Source organism: Talpa europaea (assembly GCF_964194135.1).
Source record: "Talpa europaea genome assembly, chromosome: 4".
In the NCBI taxonomy this organism is placed as follows: Eukaryota; Metazoa; Chordata; class Mammalia; order Eulipotyphla; family Talpidae; genus Talpa; species Talpa europaea.
The window spans coordinates 46,397,396-46,416,674 of record NC_140070.1 but is presented as its reverse complement, the minus strand read 5'-3'; the positions used below and the strand labels follow the sequence as shown (position 1 = coordinate 46,416,674).

Here is a 19,279-nt window from a genome sequence, read left to right as displayed (position 1 = left end):
ATGTCATCTGTGATAAATGAGAGTTTTATTTCTTTCTTTCCCATTGATATGACTTTTGTTTATTTCTCTTACTGCACTGTGTAATGTTTGTTCAGAATAGTGAGAATGTAGCTAATGCCTTCTTCCAATCCTAGGGAGTAAGCATTCTATTTTTCATCACTAAATATGCTGTTGACAGCAGGCTTTGGTTATCCATTTTTAGATGTCCATTTTCAGATTAAAGAAGTTCTCTTCCTAGTTTCTTGAGAGGTTTTGTCATAAATTTAGCAATAGATGTTAAGTTTTCCAAATCACTCTTCATGACCATGTGAATTTTCTTATTTAGCCTGATAACATGGTAAATTACATTCATTGACTTTCAAATGTTGAACCAACCTTGCATTCCCAAAATAAATCTTTGGTGGTGGTGGTATATTAATTTTTACTATATTTTTGGGTTTAGTTTTCTAATATTGAGGATGTTTGAGTTTATGTTCATTAGGATGTTGGTCTGTACTGTTCTTTTCTTTTAAAAAAAAAGATTTATTTTTATTTTACATACAAAAATTGGGGTGTAGGCCAGAGGTATGGGGGGCAAGAGGATTCACCAGAAATAGAGTGGGGAGCAGAACAGGTGGATCTACTGAAATACACTGCTGAGAGGAGCAGCAAGCAAGAAAGGAGAGGTCTGTACAGGAATGGTCTGCTGCACCATGTGGGTGAGCTCCCAGGCAGGGGATCAAACTCATGCTGATACTTTGTGTCTTTCCACTTATTTCAAGACTATTTGCCCTCTCTTTTTATAGTATGGCTATCACAGCTGTTTTAAAGTCTTTGACAGACAATTCCAAATTCAATGTCATCGTGGGGCTAGCATATGTTGTTTATCTTTTTCAAGTTAAGATTTTTCTGGGTCTTCCTATGCCAAGTAATTTGGGGTTGTAGATTTTACAGTGCTTATCTACCTTACACATGCACCACCCAGTGGCCAGTTTGGGCATTGGTCTACTCCATAGTTCTGTTCTTAATGACCATGATGTGATGTTTAGGATAGGATACACGCATGCACAACTCAGAAATGACCATAAAAGTTTACCCATAACTTTTTGGGATATCTTTCTTGAACTCTTTCCCCTTCACAACCCACTTCCCTGTTCACTGGCCCAAAATCTGGAGCTTTCATTTCCCAACTCTGCCAGGTAGTTCTCACAACTGATAGCATTAGAAGCCAATCAACCAATGCATGAGAGAGAAAGAGGGAGGGAAGAAGAGAGGGGGGAGAGAGAGAGAGAGAGAGAGAGAGAGAGAGAGAGAACAAGTACTTGCTTCCACACTCTTGGGATCTCAACATTTCTAGTTATGATCCCTCAAAGATTTAGGTACATCCCTGGCCATAAGAATCCTGCTGCATTGCTACCAACAGAATTCTCTAGGTGCTCAATTGGAAGATAAAAGAAAAAAAGGTAGAAGGGTGTGGTAAATGCATGGATTTCCTCACTCTCTCTGACTCTTCTAGTTTCCCTCTCTCACGCCACAGTCCTGAAGAAAGGGCTTCCCTTAGAGCACTTTTCCTCACCCATTGTTCACTTCTGGGGTGGGCGCTGCCTTAAGTCCAGTCTAGGTAAATAGGAAGGAAATGGAAAACACATTGCCAAATTGTTGATGTTTTAAATTCTAATCTTCCCCAATTTGCCTTCCATCATTTGCTTTACAGAGTTCTCAGATAAATTACCCCATGATTCTTTCCAAGATTTATAGTTTCATTCAGTGGGAGAGACAAGTGGAATGTGTTTACTCCATCTTGCCCAAATCTGTCTGCTTATGGTTTTCTTATTTTTAAATACTATTTACTTGCATATTCAAAAGAAAGTTTTAAGGCCAACTGTGTTTTGCTGTTCAAACATCTGTCATGAGGCATTGCGTCCTCTCCTAACAGCATCTGCCTGAGCATATCACTTCCTGTTCCTTTGCAGGGACACAGCTGACTGTGGAGGTCCACCCTCGAGACACCATGCCTCAGCTGCTTAAGAAGTTCTCCTTGGCTAAATGTACGTATGTACAGGGCCATTCGCATGTGGAGGGCTGGCAGGGAGGATTGAAGGCTGCTATTGGGCAGAGCCCAGTCCAGTCCTGGCATCTTCTGAGGAAAGAAGATGAGTGACTCGAGCTTCTACAGGAAAGTGACAGGGGCAGGAACCTTCATTCTGGGGGACTGTCTTCTCCACACTCAACAACAACTGTCCTTAAGTCTCTATGATTAGGTGTGAACAACCCAAGATGTGTTGCTGAAGAGGATTTTTATCACAAAAGTATTATTGTTGCTTTTGGCTACCATTTATGAACTACCTAGCAAGTTGGCATACATAGTGCTAACGCTTTAACTTGTTAACCCTTTGCTATAGACCAGTATTATCCCTACTTGTCAAATTAGCAAAGTGAGGCTCAGAGTAAAATAACTACCTAAATCATCCAGCGAGGAAGTAGGTTCAGAACTCAGATTCCTCTGAAACTTGTGCCCAATAACCAGTGCACGTGGCTACCTTCTGTGCAGTGCACATAGACCCAGGCCCACCCTGTCTCCTCCACTCCCCTCTCGTCCTCTTCCTGTATTTGTCCATCTTGTGGATAACAGAGTCCTGGAAAAAATACAGTCCAAAATACAGAGTCTGCAGAATAGCCAGGGTTCAGTTTCCTTCCATGCCCACTCAGTGAGCTTCGGCAGGCCCACCGGGTCTGCCTGGTCCCACAGGCAGGATATCAAGACAGCAGTGAGGTGTACAGAGGGTAGCCCTGCAGGACTATTGACTGCACTCAGATCTCAGCTCTAGTGTCTTAACTTCTCTTTTACCCTCAATTCCCTTGTCTCTGAGTGGTGGGAAATAATTCAGTATTCCTCATAGGATTATTGTGAGATTAAATGTGATAGTGAGTATAAAGCACAAACCAGGTATAGAAGTACATAATAAAGCTAGCTTCTATTTTGAACCCCCATCACTCTATCAAAGAATGTAGATGGAATCAAAATGTAGAATCAAGAAACTAAAGCACCAGTGTTTCTCAGAATGGCCTATATATATTTGAAAATGTCCACTGATTGACAGCTTACATTGGCCTTCAATGACATCAAACAGCCTGCCTTAACATTCCCCACCCCCAGCCCCCCAGCTCCATCTGAGAGAACATCTTCCCAACCTGGAAGGGGAAAGTTCCTTTCCTATTTCCCTGGAACCTAATAACTAAGTAACTATTGGTAATCATCCTTCCTTAACAGTCCTGAATTGATAGGATGCAATTGCCCTTGAACCATCCAAGGAATAATTTGATAATTATTTGACGTCTGGGTTTCAAGCTCCATAAAAACTGCCCATTTTCATGCTTTCCATAGCGTCTTCTTATCTGGGAGCTACTTAGCAGTGAATCTGATAATGCTCTTAGTATCCCCAATGGTGTTCAAGATGGCAGGAGACTCCAGAGGCAGCCAAGAGCAGCAGGCTCCAGACGGGCCCACTAAACACCCCAAAATGTCCGGTGCAAGTTCTGCCTTTTCTCAATGACTTCAGTTCTCTTTCTTATCACCCCCTTCCTGGTCCCCAGTCCTCCCTCCGCCACACAGGAAGTCCAAGGCAATTCTGGCAGCTGTTCAGTGGTGGATGAGGATGGAAGGAAGAGCGCTGTGCGAAGGATCGTCAAGAGAAGGGGTCAGAAGCAGGGGCCACCACAAGTAATCATCCATGCTTGCATTTCTATTTCTTCTGAAGTGTGTCTACTTCTCACCTTTGGGATATTGTAGGTTTACAAGGCGATAAAAATGGGAACACAAGACCCCGGCAGCCTGGAGGGAAGGATGCCCATGGTAAGTTGAAGGGCCTTCTTGTGGCTGTTCTCTCAGAGGACAGATTGGTTTAGGCTCAGGGGCCAGCACCAGTCAGCTGGAAATGGCTCCCTGGGGCTTTGTGCTGCGGGTACAGAGCCACCCCTTGTGCCGGAGAAGCAGATTGTGATTGATTGGCAATGCCTGCCATGGACACGGGTGGAGAAGTGAAAAGCTCACACACCAGACTTGATCCTGAAATCATGAAACTCATCAATAATAGCAAGGCAGCCTCTTGAGGGACACATTAAAAGATAATTCGAATTGTGTTTTTTAACTTTAAATGGAATGTCAATCACTTGTAAGCTAGGAGGCGTGTGAATGAGCAGAGCAGGGTAGAGGAAGAAAAAGGAAAACCTCAAATGGCCTGCTGGATGGCCTGGGCTCAAATCGTACTTCTGTCCCTCCCTTGCCTTCCCTGGGTCTCAGTTTCTCCCTGAGGAGAGCACACAGCATCTAAGGCTACGTGCTTGGCACTGCTGCCCATTGTTTTCCTTTAAAATTAGAATAATTTAGTTAATGCCACTGGTATTTTAAATGTATTTATGCAGTCATATTTGGATCTTATATAACCTGGTCAGAAGGTAAACATATGAGGCATAAATCATTATGGAATATTTTTAATGTTCAGATATTATAAAATAGAACCAAGAAAGGGTATAGCTTGCTCTAGAGATTTTAGTCCCCTTTTAGCAATGCCATCCTCTTGTAAATGGGGGCAGAAGCAGCCTCATTTACAGAAATGTGCTGAGCAGAAACTTATTAAATGTGTAAGTCCACTTCAGATCCACTTACATCACCCTGATAGTCCTTGTCAGAGAATGCAGGAACCAGATTCTACTGCGCAGCGCGGGGAGGGGGGTTGCGGGGTGGGGTGTTGGCAGAAGAGAGGGCCCAGAAAAGTAGGAAGCTCAGCAGGGCCTGCTACTGGGTCCCTACCCCTCCCAATGGGCCAGACTAAACTCAGAACTCCCAGGATCAGGACTGATGGTGATCTAAGTAATGGGCAGTAAGAAGTTCCAGCCCGTACCCTGGCCTGAGAGCCACAGCGGTGCCAGGCTTCAAGGAAACTTCGGCAGGAGATTGTTTAGAACAACAGGATGTGGTGGAATCCAGGAAATGTCTTGCTTCTGATAGAGGAATACAAAAAGTAGAAAGAAAACGTTAGATTGCTGGGTAAGACCACAGCCTCATGGTTGGACTGTACCGCCTGCCTGCCCACCATACACCCGGTGCTCCCCAGGGGAGGAAAAGGCTGCAGGTCCTGGGTGTGTCGGGGTGCACGGGACATGGCACAAGCCCAGTCAGTGGCTTGGGCTAAAGGGGGCTGCTGCAGTGTGTCTGCAGGGGCGACGGAGCAGGGTGAGTTGGCCTTCACCAGTCTGGGATTGAGCAGGAACCCCAGACACAGTGATCTCCTCCCTCAGTTAGTGTCTGTGGCCAGACAGTAGCCAGTTCCCTAGCCAGCTGGCACTGCCTGTCATCCAGAGCCAACCCAGAGAGGGTGGAGAGGTGACTAAGACCCAACTACTAGTGACACCCCTCCACCTTCTCACACTTCTCTTGGGTCTGTAGCACCGAGTTGAACAAGTTTTTCTCACAGTCCAGGGGGCCCTGAGGAACATGAGCAAATGCAGCTGCAGAGGCTCCACACCCCTGCTCCTGCAATTGCCTACAGAAGACCCCCACCCCACACCCCCCAGAAAACAGAGTGACGCTGGTCTTCTAGTGTAGCAAGCTACCTCATTTCCTCTCCCACCAGCGCCATTATCATGTGCCTGAGGCCCCTGACTTGTCAGCACCCCACAGAGAGGTGGAGATGAGCTAAGAGGAGAACTCAGACCTCGTGCAGCCCTACCAGACTCTTCCCCGTATCACGCTGATCTGCCTAGGCCTCCTGCCTGCCCTGAGGCACCCTAGCACCCTTTACTTGCTCCAGAGGCCCCTGAGACTGCAGATTAAGAGGTGGGTGGGTCCACTTGAGCAGAGGATCAGTCCCATTTAGCCCATCCTCCTATCACCCCCACCCTGTCCTCTCACCCTGTTTCCTGGTTTTGGTCAACCAGGCTCAGGATCCTTGATATCAGCACCTGCCAGGGGCCAGGCTCTCTCCCGGGCAGCAATAGGGGCTTGCTGCCATCCATCTGTGGGTCTGACCAGGGGTGAGTTAGCCCCACAGCAGCTGACAGAGCCGTCCTCTGTACAGGCTTCCTATGAAACAGGCTGGGCCTTGATAACTGACTCTGGACTCAGACTCCCTCCAGGGTCTGCCCACAACACCTGGGGCACTTTCTGCCAGAATAAGCTTGGCTTTCTTAGAACACCCTGGTCTCCAGCTGACAGTAAACAAGGGAGGAAGCCTGCCTGGGTGCCAGACTCACCTCTCTCAGAAGGCCTGGCCCCACCATGTTCCCCTCCTCTACCCAGGGTGCCCTGTGACACCTCCCTGCTGGGCTCTGTGGCCATAGCAGGGACCCTCCCTTTTTGACCCGGCAGAGATTAGGAGCATTGCCTGACACATCACACATCACACAGAGCACTCAATCCTGGAAAATGTAACAGAATCTGCAGAAAACTACGTGGTGGAGAGAAGGGTATTCCACCATCAATTCATTTGGGGACTACTGGGTTAATTGAGGTGGAACCAGTTTCTTTACTGCTGACTTCTTGGATCTGCAAATAGGCTTATGTTCCCTGTGAGTCTCCAAGAAGACTAAAGGAGTTACCATAGTTCCCAAACTAATTCAGCAAAGAATCTTTCTAGGAGATACAGCTCGTGGGAACATGAGTTTAGGTTTGGGGAATGGTGCCCAAAGTGAAGCAGACACAGCTTCTCAAAAAGCCAGCGAAAGTGTGTCAAGTTTCCTCATCAGCAGGGCTCAGCAGCTAACTGAGCCTCCCTGTGTTTCCAGCCTACCCTTGGGATCGATCCGGCCTGAAATCCATGCCCCTGGACTTGCGGCACTTTGAAAAACTGGATTCCTATGCCTCTCAGGTAGGAAAGCCAGCCCTTCTGCCAAAGACCTCCTCTCCCTACAAACCTCTCCCTAGCCCCCCTCTAAGGTGGCTTAGAGTTCCATGAGCCAAGGTAGCAAAGCTTCTCCCTAGGCCCCTTTTGAATGTATCCTGAATCCCATGGATAGAGGGCCTGGAGGGACTTTCCAGTGTATGGATGAGGGACAGAAGGTCCAAGGCAGCAAATCCCTGTCCAGGATGAAAGGCCACCCCATACCCACTCCACCCACCATCCTGACACTTCCAACCCAGGCTGCACACTCTGGGACTGCCCCCTTGAAGGACCCCATTGGCCAGCCCTGTCCTGCCCTCCCCCTGCCAATCTGGACATTGCTGCTGCTTAGCCATGCCAGCCCCCAGCCCATGAAGGAGGGAAATGAGAGGATGAAGGGGGGGACCATGGATGCAGATGGTCAGTACCCACTGTGACCAAGCCACGCTTGTGCTCACCCCTGGAGCATGTGAGCTGCCACACTCTTGTACCTCTGGGCCTGGGCATATCTGGGGTGGGGGTGAGAAGGGTCAGCTCCAAGAGCTGAAGCACTCAGGATACAAGGGTTGTGGGAGCCAGGCAGGAACCTCACTGCAGAATCTTATAGCAAGGTACAAGGAGCTGGACTGGGACTAAAGTCACGGTGAGCCACCCCAGGCCGGTGAGCAGAGAGGTCATCTACAGGCTTAGGAAGACCACCTTGTGGTTGGCATAGACTAGGTGCTCAGGAATGTTGCTCGTTGAACTTGTGAGTGGATGGATAATCCATTGTGTGGATAAACCATATCTTGTTTATCCATTCATTTGTAGTAGACATGTGGGTTGAATCCTCCTTTTAGCTATTGCGAATAATGCTCCAATGAGCATTGATGAGCAAGTATCTGTTTGAGTCCTTGTTTTCAGCTCTTTGGGGTATTTTCCTGGAATTGGAATTAGATCATATGGTAATTCTGTATTTAACTTTTTGAGGACCCACCAAACTCTTTCATAGCAGCTGACCATTTTACATTACCATCAGCAATGTATAAGGGTTCCAATTTCTCTGCATTGTTACTAACACTTATTATTGCCCATCTTTGTTTTTATAGTCATCAGAGTGGGTATAAGGTAATATTTCTTTGTGATTTTGATTTGTGTTTTCCTAGTGACTCATGAAATAGAGCATCTTTTCTTATGCCTGTTGGCCATTTTTATACCTTTGGAGAAATGTCTATTCAAATCATTTGGCCATTTTAAATTTGGACTGATTATCTTTTTGTTGTTGAGTTGTAGGAGTTCTTTATATATTCTGGCCATTAACACTATCAGATATCTGACTTGTGAGTATTTTCTCCTATTCTGTAAGCTATTTTTTCACTTTCTTAATATTGTCCGTTGGTGCCAGAAGTTTTTGTTTGTTTGTTTGTTTGTTTGTTTTTCATGTTAACAAGTGTAATTCATCTATTTTTGTTTTTGTACCTTGTTCTTTGGTATCATATCTAAGAAACTATTGGCAAATCAAGGCCATCACAATTTACCTCTGGTTTCTTCTATGAGTTTTATGATTTAAGTTCTTATTTAGGTTATTTATCCCTTTTGAGTTAATTTTTGTGTAAGGTGTGATTTAGGGACCCAACTTCATTCTTTTGCTTATGGAAATCCAGTTGTTCAGCACCATATTTAAAGAGACTATTTTTTTCCTATTGAAAGAATTTGGTCCCTTGTCAAAAGCCAGTTGACTCTATGGGGCCTCCCTGGTGGTACAAGGGGTTAAGATACAATCTACGAAGCTATCTGCAGCCACTGCAGTGCAAGTTCAATCCCCAGCCAGGGAGCTGAAGACACGGTGCAGCAGACCTCTCCTGACTCGCCCGCTGCTCCCCTCAGCAGTGTATTTCTGTCAATCTGCCTATTCTGTTCCCTACTCTGTGCCTGGTGAATCCTTTCACCCACCCCCCCCCCACACACACACACACCTCTGGCCTGTAGCCCAGTTCTTGTATGCATAAATAAATAAATAAATCTTAAAAAAAAAAAAGCCAGTTGACTATAGACATGAAAGTTTGTGTCTAGACTCTCAAGTCTATTCCACTGGTCCATATGATCCTTATGTCTGTGCCACACTGTTTTCATTACTGCAACTTTGTGATAAGTTTTGAAATTAATAAGTGTGACTCCTCCAACTTTGTTTTTTTTTTTTTTTTTTTCAAAATTCCTTTGGCTATTGTAGGTTCCTGGCAATTCTATGTGAATTTGAGGATTGACTTCACCATTTCTGCAAAAAAAAAGCTACTAGAATTTTGATAGGAATTGTGTTAAATCTATACATTGCTTTGGATAGTATTAATCATGACTAGGGTCTACTATGGCCACCCAGATGCTTACCTGGCCAATCACTAGAATCACGGAGAAAGAAATGGTGTCTCCAGAACTAGTGATTCAGCAAGTCAGTATGCCTACCCTGTCCAGTTCCCCAGACAAGCCCACCAAAATCCTGCAGATAATGATTGCCCTTAGCCCAGCCTTTGCCCCTCTGGACTCTCTTCCTTCTCTGTCTGGATGAAACGCAGCCCTGGCTGCAAGTGGCAGGCACTGGGTTCCACATGCCCTCCTGCAGGCCTGACAAAGTACACGTCTCCCTCCCAGGTTATAGTCAAGAGTGGCCTGGATGAACTGGTGAGCGACCTGCTCCAGGAGGCCCACAGTGAACTGGAGAGGGTACGCGCCATCTGGATCTGGATCTGCCACCACATAGGTAGGCCCACCTGTGGTCCACCTGTGGCTGTGTTTGTCCTTGATGCCACTCCCTGTGGCTCCTGTTCCTAGAGGAGCAACTCTGGTATTAAGTGAACCCCTAGTATATTTAAGGAATGGGGTAGAGGGAGGAGGGACAGAGTTCCAGATGGCTGGATTGAATAACTGAAGACTAACCAAGGAGGGTCAAACTCACTGGGTACTAACAGCCTCCATGAGGGTTGTTGGATAGGGGCCCTCATGTGGCCGTGTACCCAGAGCAAGTAGCCAGAGCTGAGGCCTTCACCCAGAACTGAATGCAACCTTTCCCTAGTTCTGGCTTCCAGGAAACCTGTTCCACTGCGATGAAAACCCAGGACAGAAGATCACTTCCAAGAAGGATAACCATTGGTTGGGGAGGAGTCACAGTTATCTGAAAAGTTATTGTAATACTAGTGGTTTCTTAAAGGACCAGTGCCAGAAAGTGCAGCTCTCCTTTCCTGCCCCTCATTCCTTCCAGAGACCTCAGCCATGAGCCTCATGCTAGTCTCCAGGTTCTCAGAGCCACCTCAGGGGGCCTGGGCCTGTGCAGATGCCCACAGCTCTCCACAGGACAGCCAGTCATGGGGGTCTCACCAGGTGAAGCCATGTGCCAAAGGTGGTGAGGCCCCTTGTGGCTGCTGGAGGAGCCATCTGGTGGGGTGGACTCCTAGGGATCACCTGTGCAGTAGCAACCCACAGGGCCCTCCTGCTGCCACTGGGCTTCTCCTTTGCCCCCCTAAAGCATCAGTTAGGGAGACAGCTTAGAGGATAAGCTCTCCTGACACAGGTGGAGCATCTGACCATAGGGCCTGAGGGTTCCCTCCTCCCACCCAAGCTCAGCAGCTCAGCCTAGGCCTTAAGTGGGCCAAACCAGAAAGAAAATACTTGGTAAGACTTTTCTCCTCCCTTTTTTCTTCCCCACCCCCATCCCTATCCTCAATGACCACAGTGATTCTGGCTTCAGGCCCTCTTGTTTTTGAGGTAACAGGCTGTGAGAGAACATTCACTAGGGCAAGATTTGACCATAGCTCAGGGCTCCCCCTGTGAGTCATTGAGGCCTCCACCTCAGAGACCCAGTAGGGGAGAGTGAGCAGCTTCACTAGAGCTGTTTGCAGTGCTGTTATGGGGACAGAGCACCCACCCCACCCCCCAGGCCTGCATATACAACCCCCAACTACTGCCATGGCCTCTTCCCTCCTAGGCCTTTCTCAGAGGCCTGAAAAGTCAAGCGGTCCACTCTGCAAAGGTCTGGCTCTTCCTCTCACCATCTGCAAAAACAGGTGATCTTTCCCAGATCTCAGCTTGGGCCCTAGTTCTGTCCAACCCATAATAGTGTTTAGTTTAGTTTCTCCCAGATGTGAGCGAGACAGACCCCATGATGCTGAAGCACAGCTCGGGGCGAGGGGCAGGGAGGCTGAAGTGGACTCCCTTCTCTGCATCATCCTTGGTCGCCTTGTGGTAGCTGGCTTCGCACAGCCTCTTCCTCTGCCCTCCAGAGTACGACATTGAAGCTGCCCAGGAGAAGGACCGCCAGGCTTTCAAGCCCACTGAAATCCTGCGGACCCAGAAAACCAATTGTGATGGCTATGCCGGACTATTCGAGAAAATGTGCAGGTACGAGCTGGGTCTGGGTGAAAGGCAGGCAGTCCTAGGGCTGATTACCCTCACAGAAACCTTCTCCTCCCCTTCAACCCCAAAGCTCTGGGTGCCTTCCCCCAACTCAGGCCTAAAATCTCAGTTTGCAAACTGCTCTGGAATCCAAGTGAGTCCTGAAAAGGTCAATTTCTCCCTTTTTAACACCAGCATAATTGACTTTGTACCATCTGCTGGGCTTCGCAATGCATTAACATAATGGCAGATGAATGCGCAGAGATAATTTGGTTATAAAAGGCCCTTTTTCCACCTTCTCCCATCTCTGTGCAGCTGAAGGTTAGAAGAATGGCAGATCTGGGAACAGGAGGACAATGGCTGCTGATGCCAAGGGGACTGCGAAAGGCTGTCCTCAGGGCTGGCTCAGGGCCCCTCCCTCCCAGGAAACAAAAGATCTCAGATGTGAAAAGATTTGTCAGTTGGAAAAGCTGAATAAAACTGGGAAGCAGCTTTTCTCTTGGAGCCCTTGGGCATTTTTATTGCTCTGGGAGTGAATACCTGGCCAGGTTGCTAGGGTTCAGCAGGGAATGGATTGGTAAGAAACCACTTCTGTTTGGAGACGTCATCGCTGGCCGTAGGTGACCTCCAGAGAGACTCAGGTCTGGCAGAGCCCCATAGACCCTGCAGCTTCCTATATCCTGAGGTCTGTTGGGCTCCCTAGAAAATAGTTAGCCCTGGGGGTCAGGGAGGAGGTGCTAAAAATCTCTGTAGAGTCAGGAACAGGACACTGAGCAGGTTTTCTATGATCCAGCAGACCGGGTAAAGAAGGTGTCCTAGAGAGTCCTCAGTGGCTTTTTGCAGGCTTTTATTGCGGTTTACCAGGTATACAGCAGGCAGGAGTAATGGGGGGCCAGGAGGCTGGCAGGCCTCCCAGCCCCCAGCAAGTCTTCACTCTATCTGGGCTCTCCGGCCTTCTCTCATATTCTCTCTGCTCTTCTCATGGCTCTGCTTCTCTCTCAGCTTCTCTTTCGGCTTCTGCTGGCGTCCACGTGACGCTGCCCTTAAGAACCCAGTCTCAGCCCAGGTGAATCCCATCTACCTATGCCCACACCCTATTCCAGGTGCCCGCCATCAGGCATGCATTCAGGACCGCAAGGATCCATCATCTATCCTGATGGCGGGAGGGCAGAAAAGCCTGACATTTTTCCTTACCCTACAATCTCCCTCCCAGATGGCTGGCTGGCTGACTCCCTGCTATCTTGACAGGCCTCTGGGAGGGGCTCATCTTAGACACCCAAATGTCAGCCCACCACACCATCCCTTGATGTCACCAGCATACCTGATACACCAGTTCATGTCCTGCCTTATGCTTTTTTTTCTTAATTTTTCTAACTTAAAAAATACTTATTCAATGTAGATGATTTAGGAAATGCACAGAAGCAGAAAAGAAGAAAATTAATTTACTTTGAATCCAACCTCTTAGAGGTAACACTTAACATTTTGTTATATTCTTTCCAGACTGTTCTGTCACTTAGAAATTTACCTGTGCCATTTGAGCTTAAATTTGTGCCATTTGAGCTTCTGCATCATTAGCCCCTCCCTCTCTTTACCCTGTGATCCCATCCTAGAATCCTGCACACAGTAGGACAGAATGTAATTATTTTTATTTTAATTTGCAAATTTGAAAATACTGGGAGGTTTGAATCATACAGTATATTCTCTGGACCCAATAGAAATTTTGTAGTATGGCATAGAAGGAATGCCAGAGGTAAAGCCAGAAAGACTTCTGTCCTTATTTCCCAGTCTGTAATTTACTGCGTACTGCTTTTGCTTCTTTTGGAGGCACCTAATCTCTGGGGGCCTCAGTTTTCCCATCTGCAACTGGGGACTGCATTGCCTACTGGCAGTACCGTAGGACTAAATGAGAACATGCGGTTCTGGGCTTGCTTATCCTACTGTGGGTGTTTTTTTGTTGTTTAACTTTCCCAGTCTTTCTTGACTATTGGAGTGTTTTTGCTCTGTGGGTTTTTCCTACAGACCCACATAGACTCAGAAAATTGGCACTTGGCTTGAGTGAAAGTGTCAGCTGGTTGGCCTGGTCCAGATGCTAAACAACAGCCATATTCTGACCTGCAGCTGATTATTAAAAACATCCCAACATTTTGCATCATTTAAAGTTAGGGTCTAACCTGATGGTTACCAGGTGGAAGACTCATCACATTGCTGGGAATGCTCACTGTTCCCTGAATTCCTTTAGATTTTGCTTTAAAGATCAGTAACCTCATCCATGCCTCACTTTACTAATTCCCCTTACCTTTAAAATAACTGCCAAAGGTTTTGTAAATTCAGTAACTGATTCCTTAATGACTGAAGACATGTAATCCACACTTGCTGATTTATCCCTGCTTAGTTGTCAAAGTCGCCTCTTAGCAAGAATTGTACCCAAACAGCCATCATCACTTCTGCTAGTCCATTCCTTCTCCTGCAATGGTCTCATTAAAGACTGATTTAATAAAGTAATTTGGTGGGGAATTCAGATATTTTTGCATCAACATTCATTTCCTCCGTGTCTTTTTTAAGTTACCAACATGAGTGTTGTTTTTAGTGCCACTGCTTATAACTGCTGGTCCAGTTTCTTTCTGACATTCATCAAGCATTAAGGTCTCTCCTTTTTGCCTCGATTGCCCATAGCCTTAATGAATTCTGCTTAATTTCCTTGCAGGGCCCAAGCTTAATTCCCCAGATTCCGGCCATTGAGCCAACTGCCAATCCACTCCTTCCCCTTGTTATCACAGCTCTCACACCACCAACTAGCAGATTTTCCACCAACCAGCACTTTTTATAAAGCCAGGAGCTTATTACCAGTCTCAGGCTTTGATGCCGAGGGGATTGATTGTCACCGATCAGATGTCAGTTTTCCATCTACACTGCAGTTGTCACAGAGAGAAGCGCAGTGGCATGCTTCTGCTCAGTGTGATGTCCCAAACAACCCTGAAATACCACCTGACTCCAAAGCCTCCAAAGCCGAGCAGTGACTGGCTAACCCTCTGGGAGAAGCAGGTGCACTGAATAACCTAAATTATGTCCATGTTTGATTTATAAGCTCCCCTCATTGGAACAGATACCAAAGGATAAGGCTCAAAAAAGATGAATCATGTCACTATAGCAAATTAAATTAAATCCTTTAATTTCACTTTCTATACCACCCATGAATTTATAAATTAAGACAAATCTTGGTTTAAAAAAAAAAAAAAGGCCAGTGTAAGGCAAGGCCTCCTGGCTGTGCCATAGGACAACTGTATCCCGATGCTGCTTTGACCACTAGCTGGCTGTGTGTCCCCAGGCAAGTCAACTTCCCTCTCTGAAACGCTGACTCCTCACCTGTCATGGAGAGGAGACTCTGAAGTCACACCTCAAGGGGCTCTAATCAGGTCCTTAGAGTGAAAATCATTATTACCACTACAGTCACTGACCTTGCCTCAGGGAGGAATAAGAAAAAGGGAAATGAGGGCTTTTAACAGAAGTGTAAGAAAAATCACAGTCAAACATATAAGAAATCAACCACATAGACGGTGAGACATTGAGTCGTGGCTATGCTTGTCCTGCTACAGGATAGAAAACATATCTTTTTACCAATTTACAATTTGCCTCTGTTACAATAGTATTACCATTCCTTAGAACCCAAGTTTTAGGAACAATGACCCAAAACTTCTAATTCACAGATTCTTGTTCAGTTACAGTGATTGCTGGACTTCAAGTTAATGGAACCACATTTCCTAATTTCGCTAAGCGAAATCTCAGTGTTTTCAACAAAATGCGCAAGGAAGCATGTTTCTTGCCTTTCCTCCAACTAGCATTCCTCCTCCCTCCCTTCTCCCCTACGTGGCTCGGATCTCCTGGGCAAGATCATTAAAATTGGGGAAATCCACTGTGGCCAACACACTGGGCTTGGCAGTGGGCAGCTTAAACAACACTGAAGATCCCGGGGTAGGGCCTGGGCCCTCCCTGTATGAAATGATAGTCTCTGTCAGGGTCCATCACCTCCTCAATAACACCATCAACTGTGGGACTTGCAGAAGTGAAAATAAAAATTCTGAGGTTATTAGCTATATCTCCTCGGTGATCTTTTGGGTTCTAGGAGGGCTGGTCAGAGTTCACTGGGAACTGGAAATGTTTCTCACCCTCTACCACTCTTCAGCACTCTGCCAGCTCTTTCCAACAAATTCCTGCTCTTTTGGGCTCCCCAGCTCACACTAGCATTTAAATAACAATTCTCATATCTGCCCCTGCTTCCAACTATGAGCATTTAGGGCTGCCAGAGAGCTTTATTTTTAGATTATATTTCACTATGTTATAGTTTATATTATGTTATATTACATTACATTATATTTCATTCCCTGGCACCTGGTGCAGTGTTTTACACATAGATGCAGTGATCTTTTGAAGACATGGAGTGGTTGTGGGCCATCCTAATGAGAACCAGTGGCTGGAATTACTAGTCCCACTATTTTGCATGAGAATTATGGCTTGTTAACAATAATGCTTTACATTATGACTTCTTTGTCCAATTCATCTTGCACATTACTGCCAGGTAATAAAATATCCTCGTATCATTGTCAAACTTGGCATAAGCTTATAGCTGAGCTTAGTTTTTCATCCTTATTCTGCCCCAGGCATTTCCCACAGCCCTCCCAGCTTCCCATCAGTCTGTCAGCAGAGGATCAGCCCCTAGAGATCACTTAATTCCAACCTTTTCTTTTGCCCAGGATGAGCTGGCAAGGTCACACAGGAGGTGACCATTACGGCTGGGAGTGGACCCTCACCTGCCAGCTCAGACCCCGGCCCAGCCACTGCAGCCCCAAGCATTCTAGAAATCAACCACATCCCTCCTTCAGCCCTTTTCAGGTCTGGGGGAGAGGCCCGTCACTCCCACTCCCTTACTTGGTCCTCAGATCTCATCTCTACTTCATCCCCTCAGTGGGAGGACTCTCCACACTCACACCCGCGCGCGGGGAGACAGCCTCTCCTGTGAGGACACTCAGTCAGAGTCCAAACCAGCCTCGCTGCCCACATCCACACCTGCTCCATCTCACCACAGTGACTGGCAGCCCCATGGCGGTCATTCAGGGCTTCTCCTTCCTCCCTGGAGTCCAGGCGGCCATGAGCAGAGGCCACTGGAGCGCGCAGCATGTCCGGGGTGCACAGCTCCGCTGGGTGAGCTCAGCCTCCTGAGACACAGGCTGGTCTCTAAACACCGTCGTCCCCAGGCCCTCCTCCTGCTCCACACCACACTCACGTGGCCGTGCACAGACGTTCCGGGCGAGGAAGAAAGATAACTCACCAAAGAATGTAATTTCAAGTAGTAGTCATGGATTTTTTCTTCCAATTCTAAAAGTAACACATAATCATTATTGAAAATTTAGAAATAAAGAGACGTTTAAATAAGAACATGTAAATCATCCATAACCCCATTACCAAGAGACCAGGTGACTTTTGTATTGTCTCCTTCGCTCTGCCCTCCCCATCTCTCATTCTCCGTGCACATGTGCTTGCACGCGCACGCGCGCGCACACACACACAGAGGGATTGTGCTGATGGTAGTTTTATAGGCTCTCGTTGATTAACACTGCATCAGGAGCATTTCTTACCTCACTAAATATTTTTCAAGTTTCTTCTCTTCTTCTCTCTGAGTATATGGAATCCTATCTCCTCCTGAAGGGCCACCCACCCCTTACCCCCACACCTGCTTCTGGCCAACCCTGCCTCTGTGTTGGCTGTTTTCTGTAAGATTAGAAATGCATCTGATGTCCCCATCCTGAGCTCAGATCCCTCAGCCCTGCATCCCTCACTGCCCTCCTCTGTGGCCTACAGAGTGAGGCAGGGGCTCTTGGGTGTGCTGAGACTGCAGCGCCTGCAGCTGCCAGCACCTGCAGGGGAGGGAGGTGAAGACAGATGTGGCCGCAACACTCAGCCCATGATGAGGTCATCAGGTGCACTTGAAGCAGCAGGAACTAGAGTCTGGTCTCCTGCAGGCTCCATACTTTGCCTCATTTCAACAATATGGATAAGCAATACTTAACCCAATATTCTGCTATTTGTTAAATATCTATTTTAGAGGAAAAATTCCACACACACAAACATATGCTCCTAGAGTGTAGGTGTGGTCATTTCACCCATTACCCTGAAAGACTCCACAACCCTCTTATCTTGAGCAGCACAGGCTGCAGACAGACCTCGCCCTTGGAAGATATCCCGGGCCCCGGAAGCCACCTCCCTGGCCCAGGCCTGGCCCACATCTGGCATGCAGGCTGGCATGTAGTGGAGCATGGGAGCCTGGGGTCAGTGCTGCAGAGGGTTGAGCAGGCCGCAGCGCTCAGAGGGCCCCACCTACCGGCCCATCCTGGATAACATAGACTTGTGTTTTTTATTGCGCCCATCTTCCACCAGGGATAGAGAAGTGTGTTGAAAAAGGGGCACCTTTTTCTATTTCACACAAAGGCCCTGACAGGTCACTTAGGTCTCTTGCTTAGGTCTTGGGGTCATGGCCATAGTCCAGGTCTGGGCCTCAGGAGATCAGCTACAAGTGTCCAGAGTGTCACTTGATTTCATTCCCCTTGCCCAGGCTGTGAGCAGTTGCAGTATGTTGGGGAAAGAGGCATATTGCCAAGGGACCCAAAAGCTCAGGTTGACTGGCCAACATTTCCCTCCCAAAGCACAGCTCCCAGGGACTCGGGAGAGAGGTCAGGGCCATCAGTCCACAAATGGCCCTACTATACCCCAGTGGCCCAGCTGGTCAAATGCAATGGCCAGTCCTCCCCGGGTCAGGACTGGAGGCACCAATTGGCCTGCCCCAGGAGTTCCCTTACAGCTGTCTTTGTGCAAGACATAGCACAGGGAGTAAGGCTTAGCTTTCTTCTGTACCCTGAGACCCCGCCATTGTCATTCGGCCCCTCTCCTCAGTCCTGTGTTCAGAGTCTCTCTGGCTCTTCCCGGTCATCATCACGTGCCGGTTTCCTTGTTCTCAAGGCAGTCCTCCTGGCGCCCCCACATGTTCCTGAAGAACTGCTCCCAGAACACACATGCAGGCTCTGGGGAGAGTCGTGGCAGGAGTGACCTGTACAGTCTCCAGGGAGAAGCAGACGACAGGGACAGCAGCCTGTCCACTGGCAGGACCGGTCAGCCCTGTGTCCAGCCCTGGATATACAAAACCTCAGGCTGCCTATATATGACTGTGTGAAATGTAGGGAAGAGGAGAAACACGAAAGGACTGATGGATAGCAGACTTGATGAGGCCTGGGTGACAGGCTGATGTGAGAGACAGGCCCCCACAGGACCACCTCTCTGACCCCCGTGCCACCCGCAGGATCGCTGGAGTGCAATGCATGACTGTGGCCGGCTACTCCAAGGGCTTCGGCTACCAGACAGGGCAGAGCTTCTCTGGGGAGTTTGACCATGCCTGGAACGCAGTGTTCCTGGAGGGGAGATGGCACCTCTTGGACAGCACCTGGGGCAGTGGCCTGGTGGACTCTACCACTTCCAAATTCACCTTCCTGTAAGTACAAGGCTCAGTTCTGCTGGGTGTCAGGTGGGTGGAAATGGGGTGTTCAAGGTTAAAAGAGATAGCAGTTGAAGAACACCAGGCAGGAGGGGAAGAAGAGGCAGGGTGGCCTCAACCTGCTGGTGCCACCCCACCCTTTCCTCCAGCTCTGAAGTGAGCTAGCTCCAGACCAATTATAAAGGCCCAGATCCTTTTATCATCTTGCCCCTCTGCCCCCACTGACTAAATTCCTCCTCTGGCTCCCTATCTCTCCCTCTACCCAAGTGCTAAAAGCCTCTAGCATTTGCCCAGAAGGCAGGACTGAGAAACCCTTTAATTGTCTGTAGGTTCCCTTCAGGCCTTTGGCCCAGGTTCTATATGTTACTGTGTACCATGCACAGAGAGCAGAATCTCTCCTGCTGCTTTCCCCAGATCCCTGGGTACCTCCTCCTCTCTGGGCTAAGTGTGGCCATGTCAGATCCCTGAGGAAGGGTTGTGGTTTTGAGACAGAGGTCTCTGTTGGTTTGTAGAGTCACTCTGG

General features: G+C 47.8%; 1 protein-coding gene across 3 annotated transcripts in view; it reads left to right on the top strand.

The window, feature by feature from the left end:
• The window catches only part of KY (kyphoscoliosis peptidase), a gene marked incomplete at its 3' end in the record, with an annotated part of 43,138 nt that overhangs the window by 18,148 nt on the left and 5,711 nt on the right, over nt 1–19,279 (top strand). For 2 of the 3 annotated variants that reach the window (XM_084231698.1, XM_084231696.1), the window contains 6 exons: nt 1,953–2,027; nt 3,770–3,832; nt 6,763–6,845; nt 9,483–9,591; nt 11,108–11,225; nt 18,565–18,753. In XM_084231698.1, coding sequence (XP_084087824.1) covers nt 1,953–2,027; nt 3,770–3,832; nt 6,763–6,845; nt 9,483–9,591; nt 11,108–11,225; nt 18,565–18,753 — 637 coding nt within the window. Of the gene's footprint in view, nt 1–1,952; nt 2,043–3,769; nt 3,833–6,762; nt 6,846–9,482; nt 9,592–11,107; nt 11,226–18,564; nt 18,754–19,279 lie in introns of all 3 variants that reach the window. The other variant, XM_084231697.1, reaches the window with a different exon arrangement.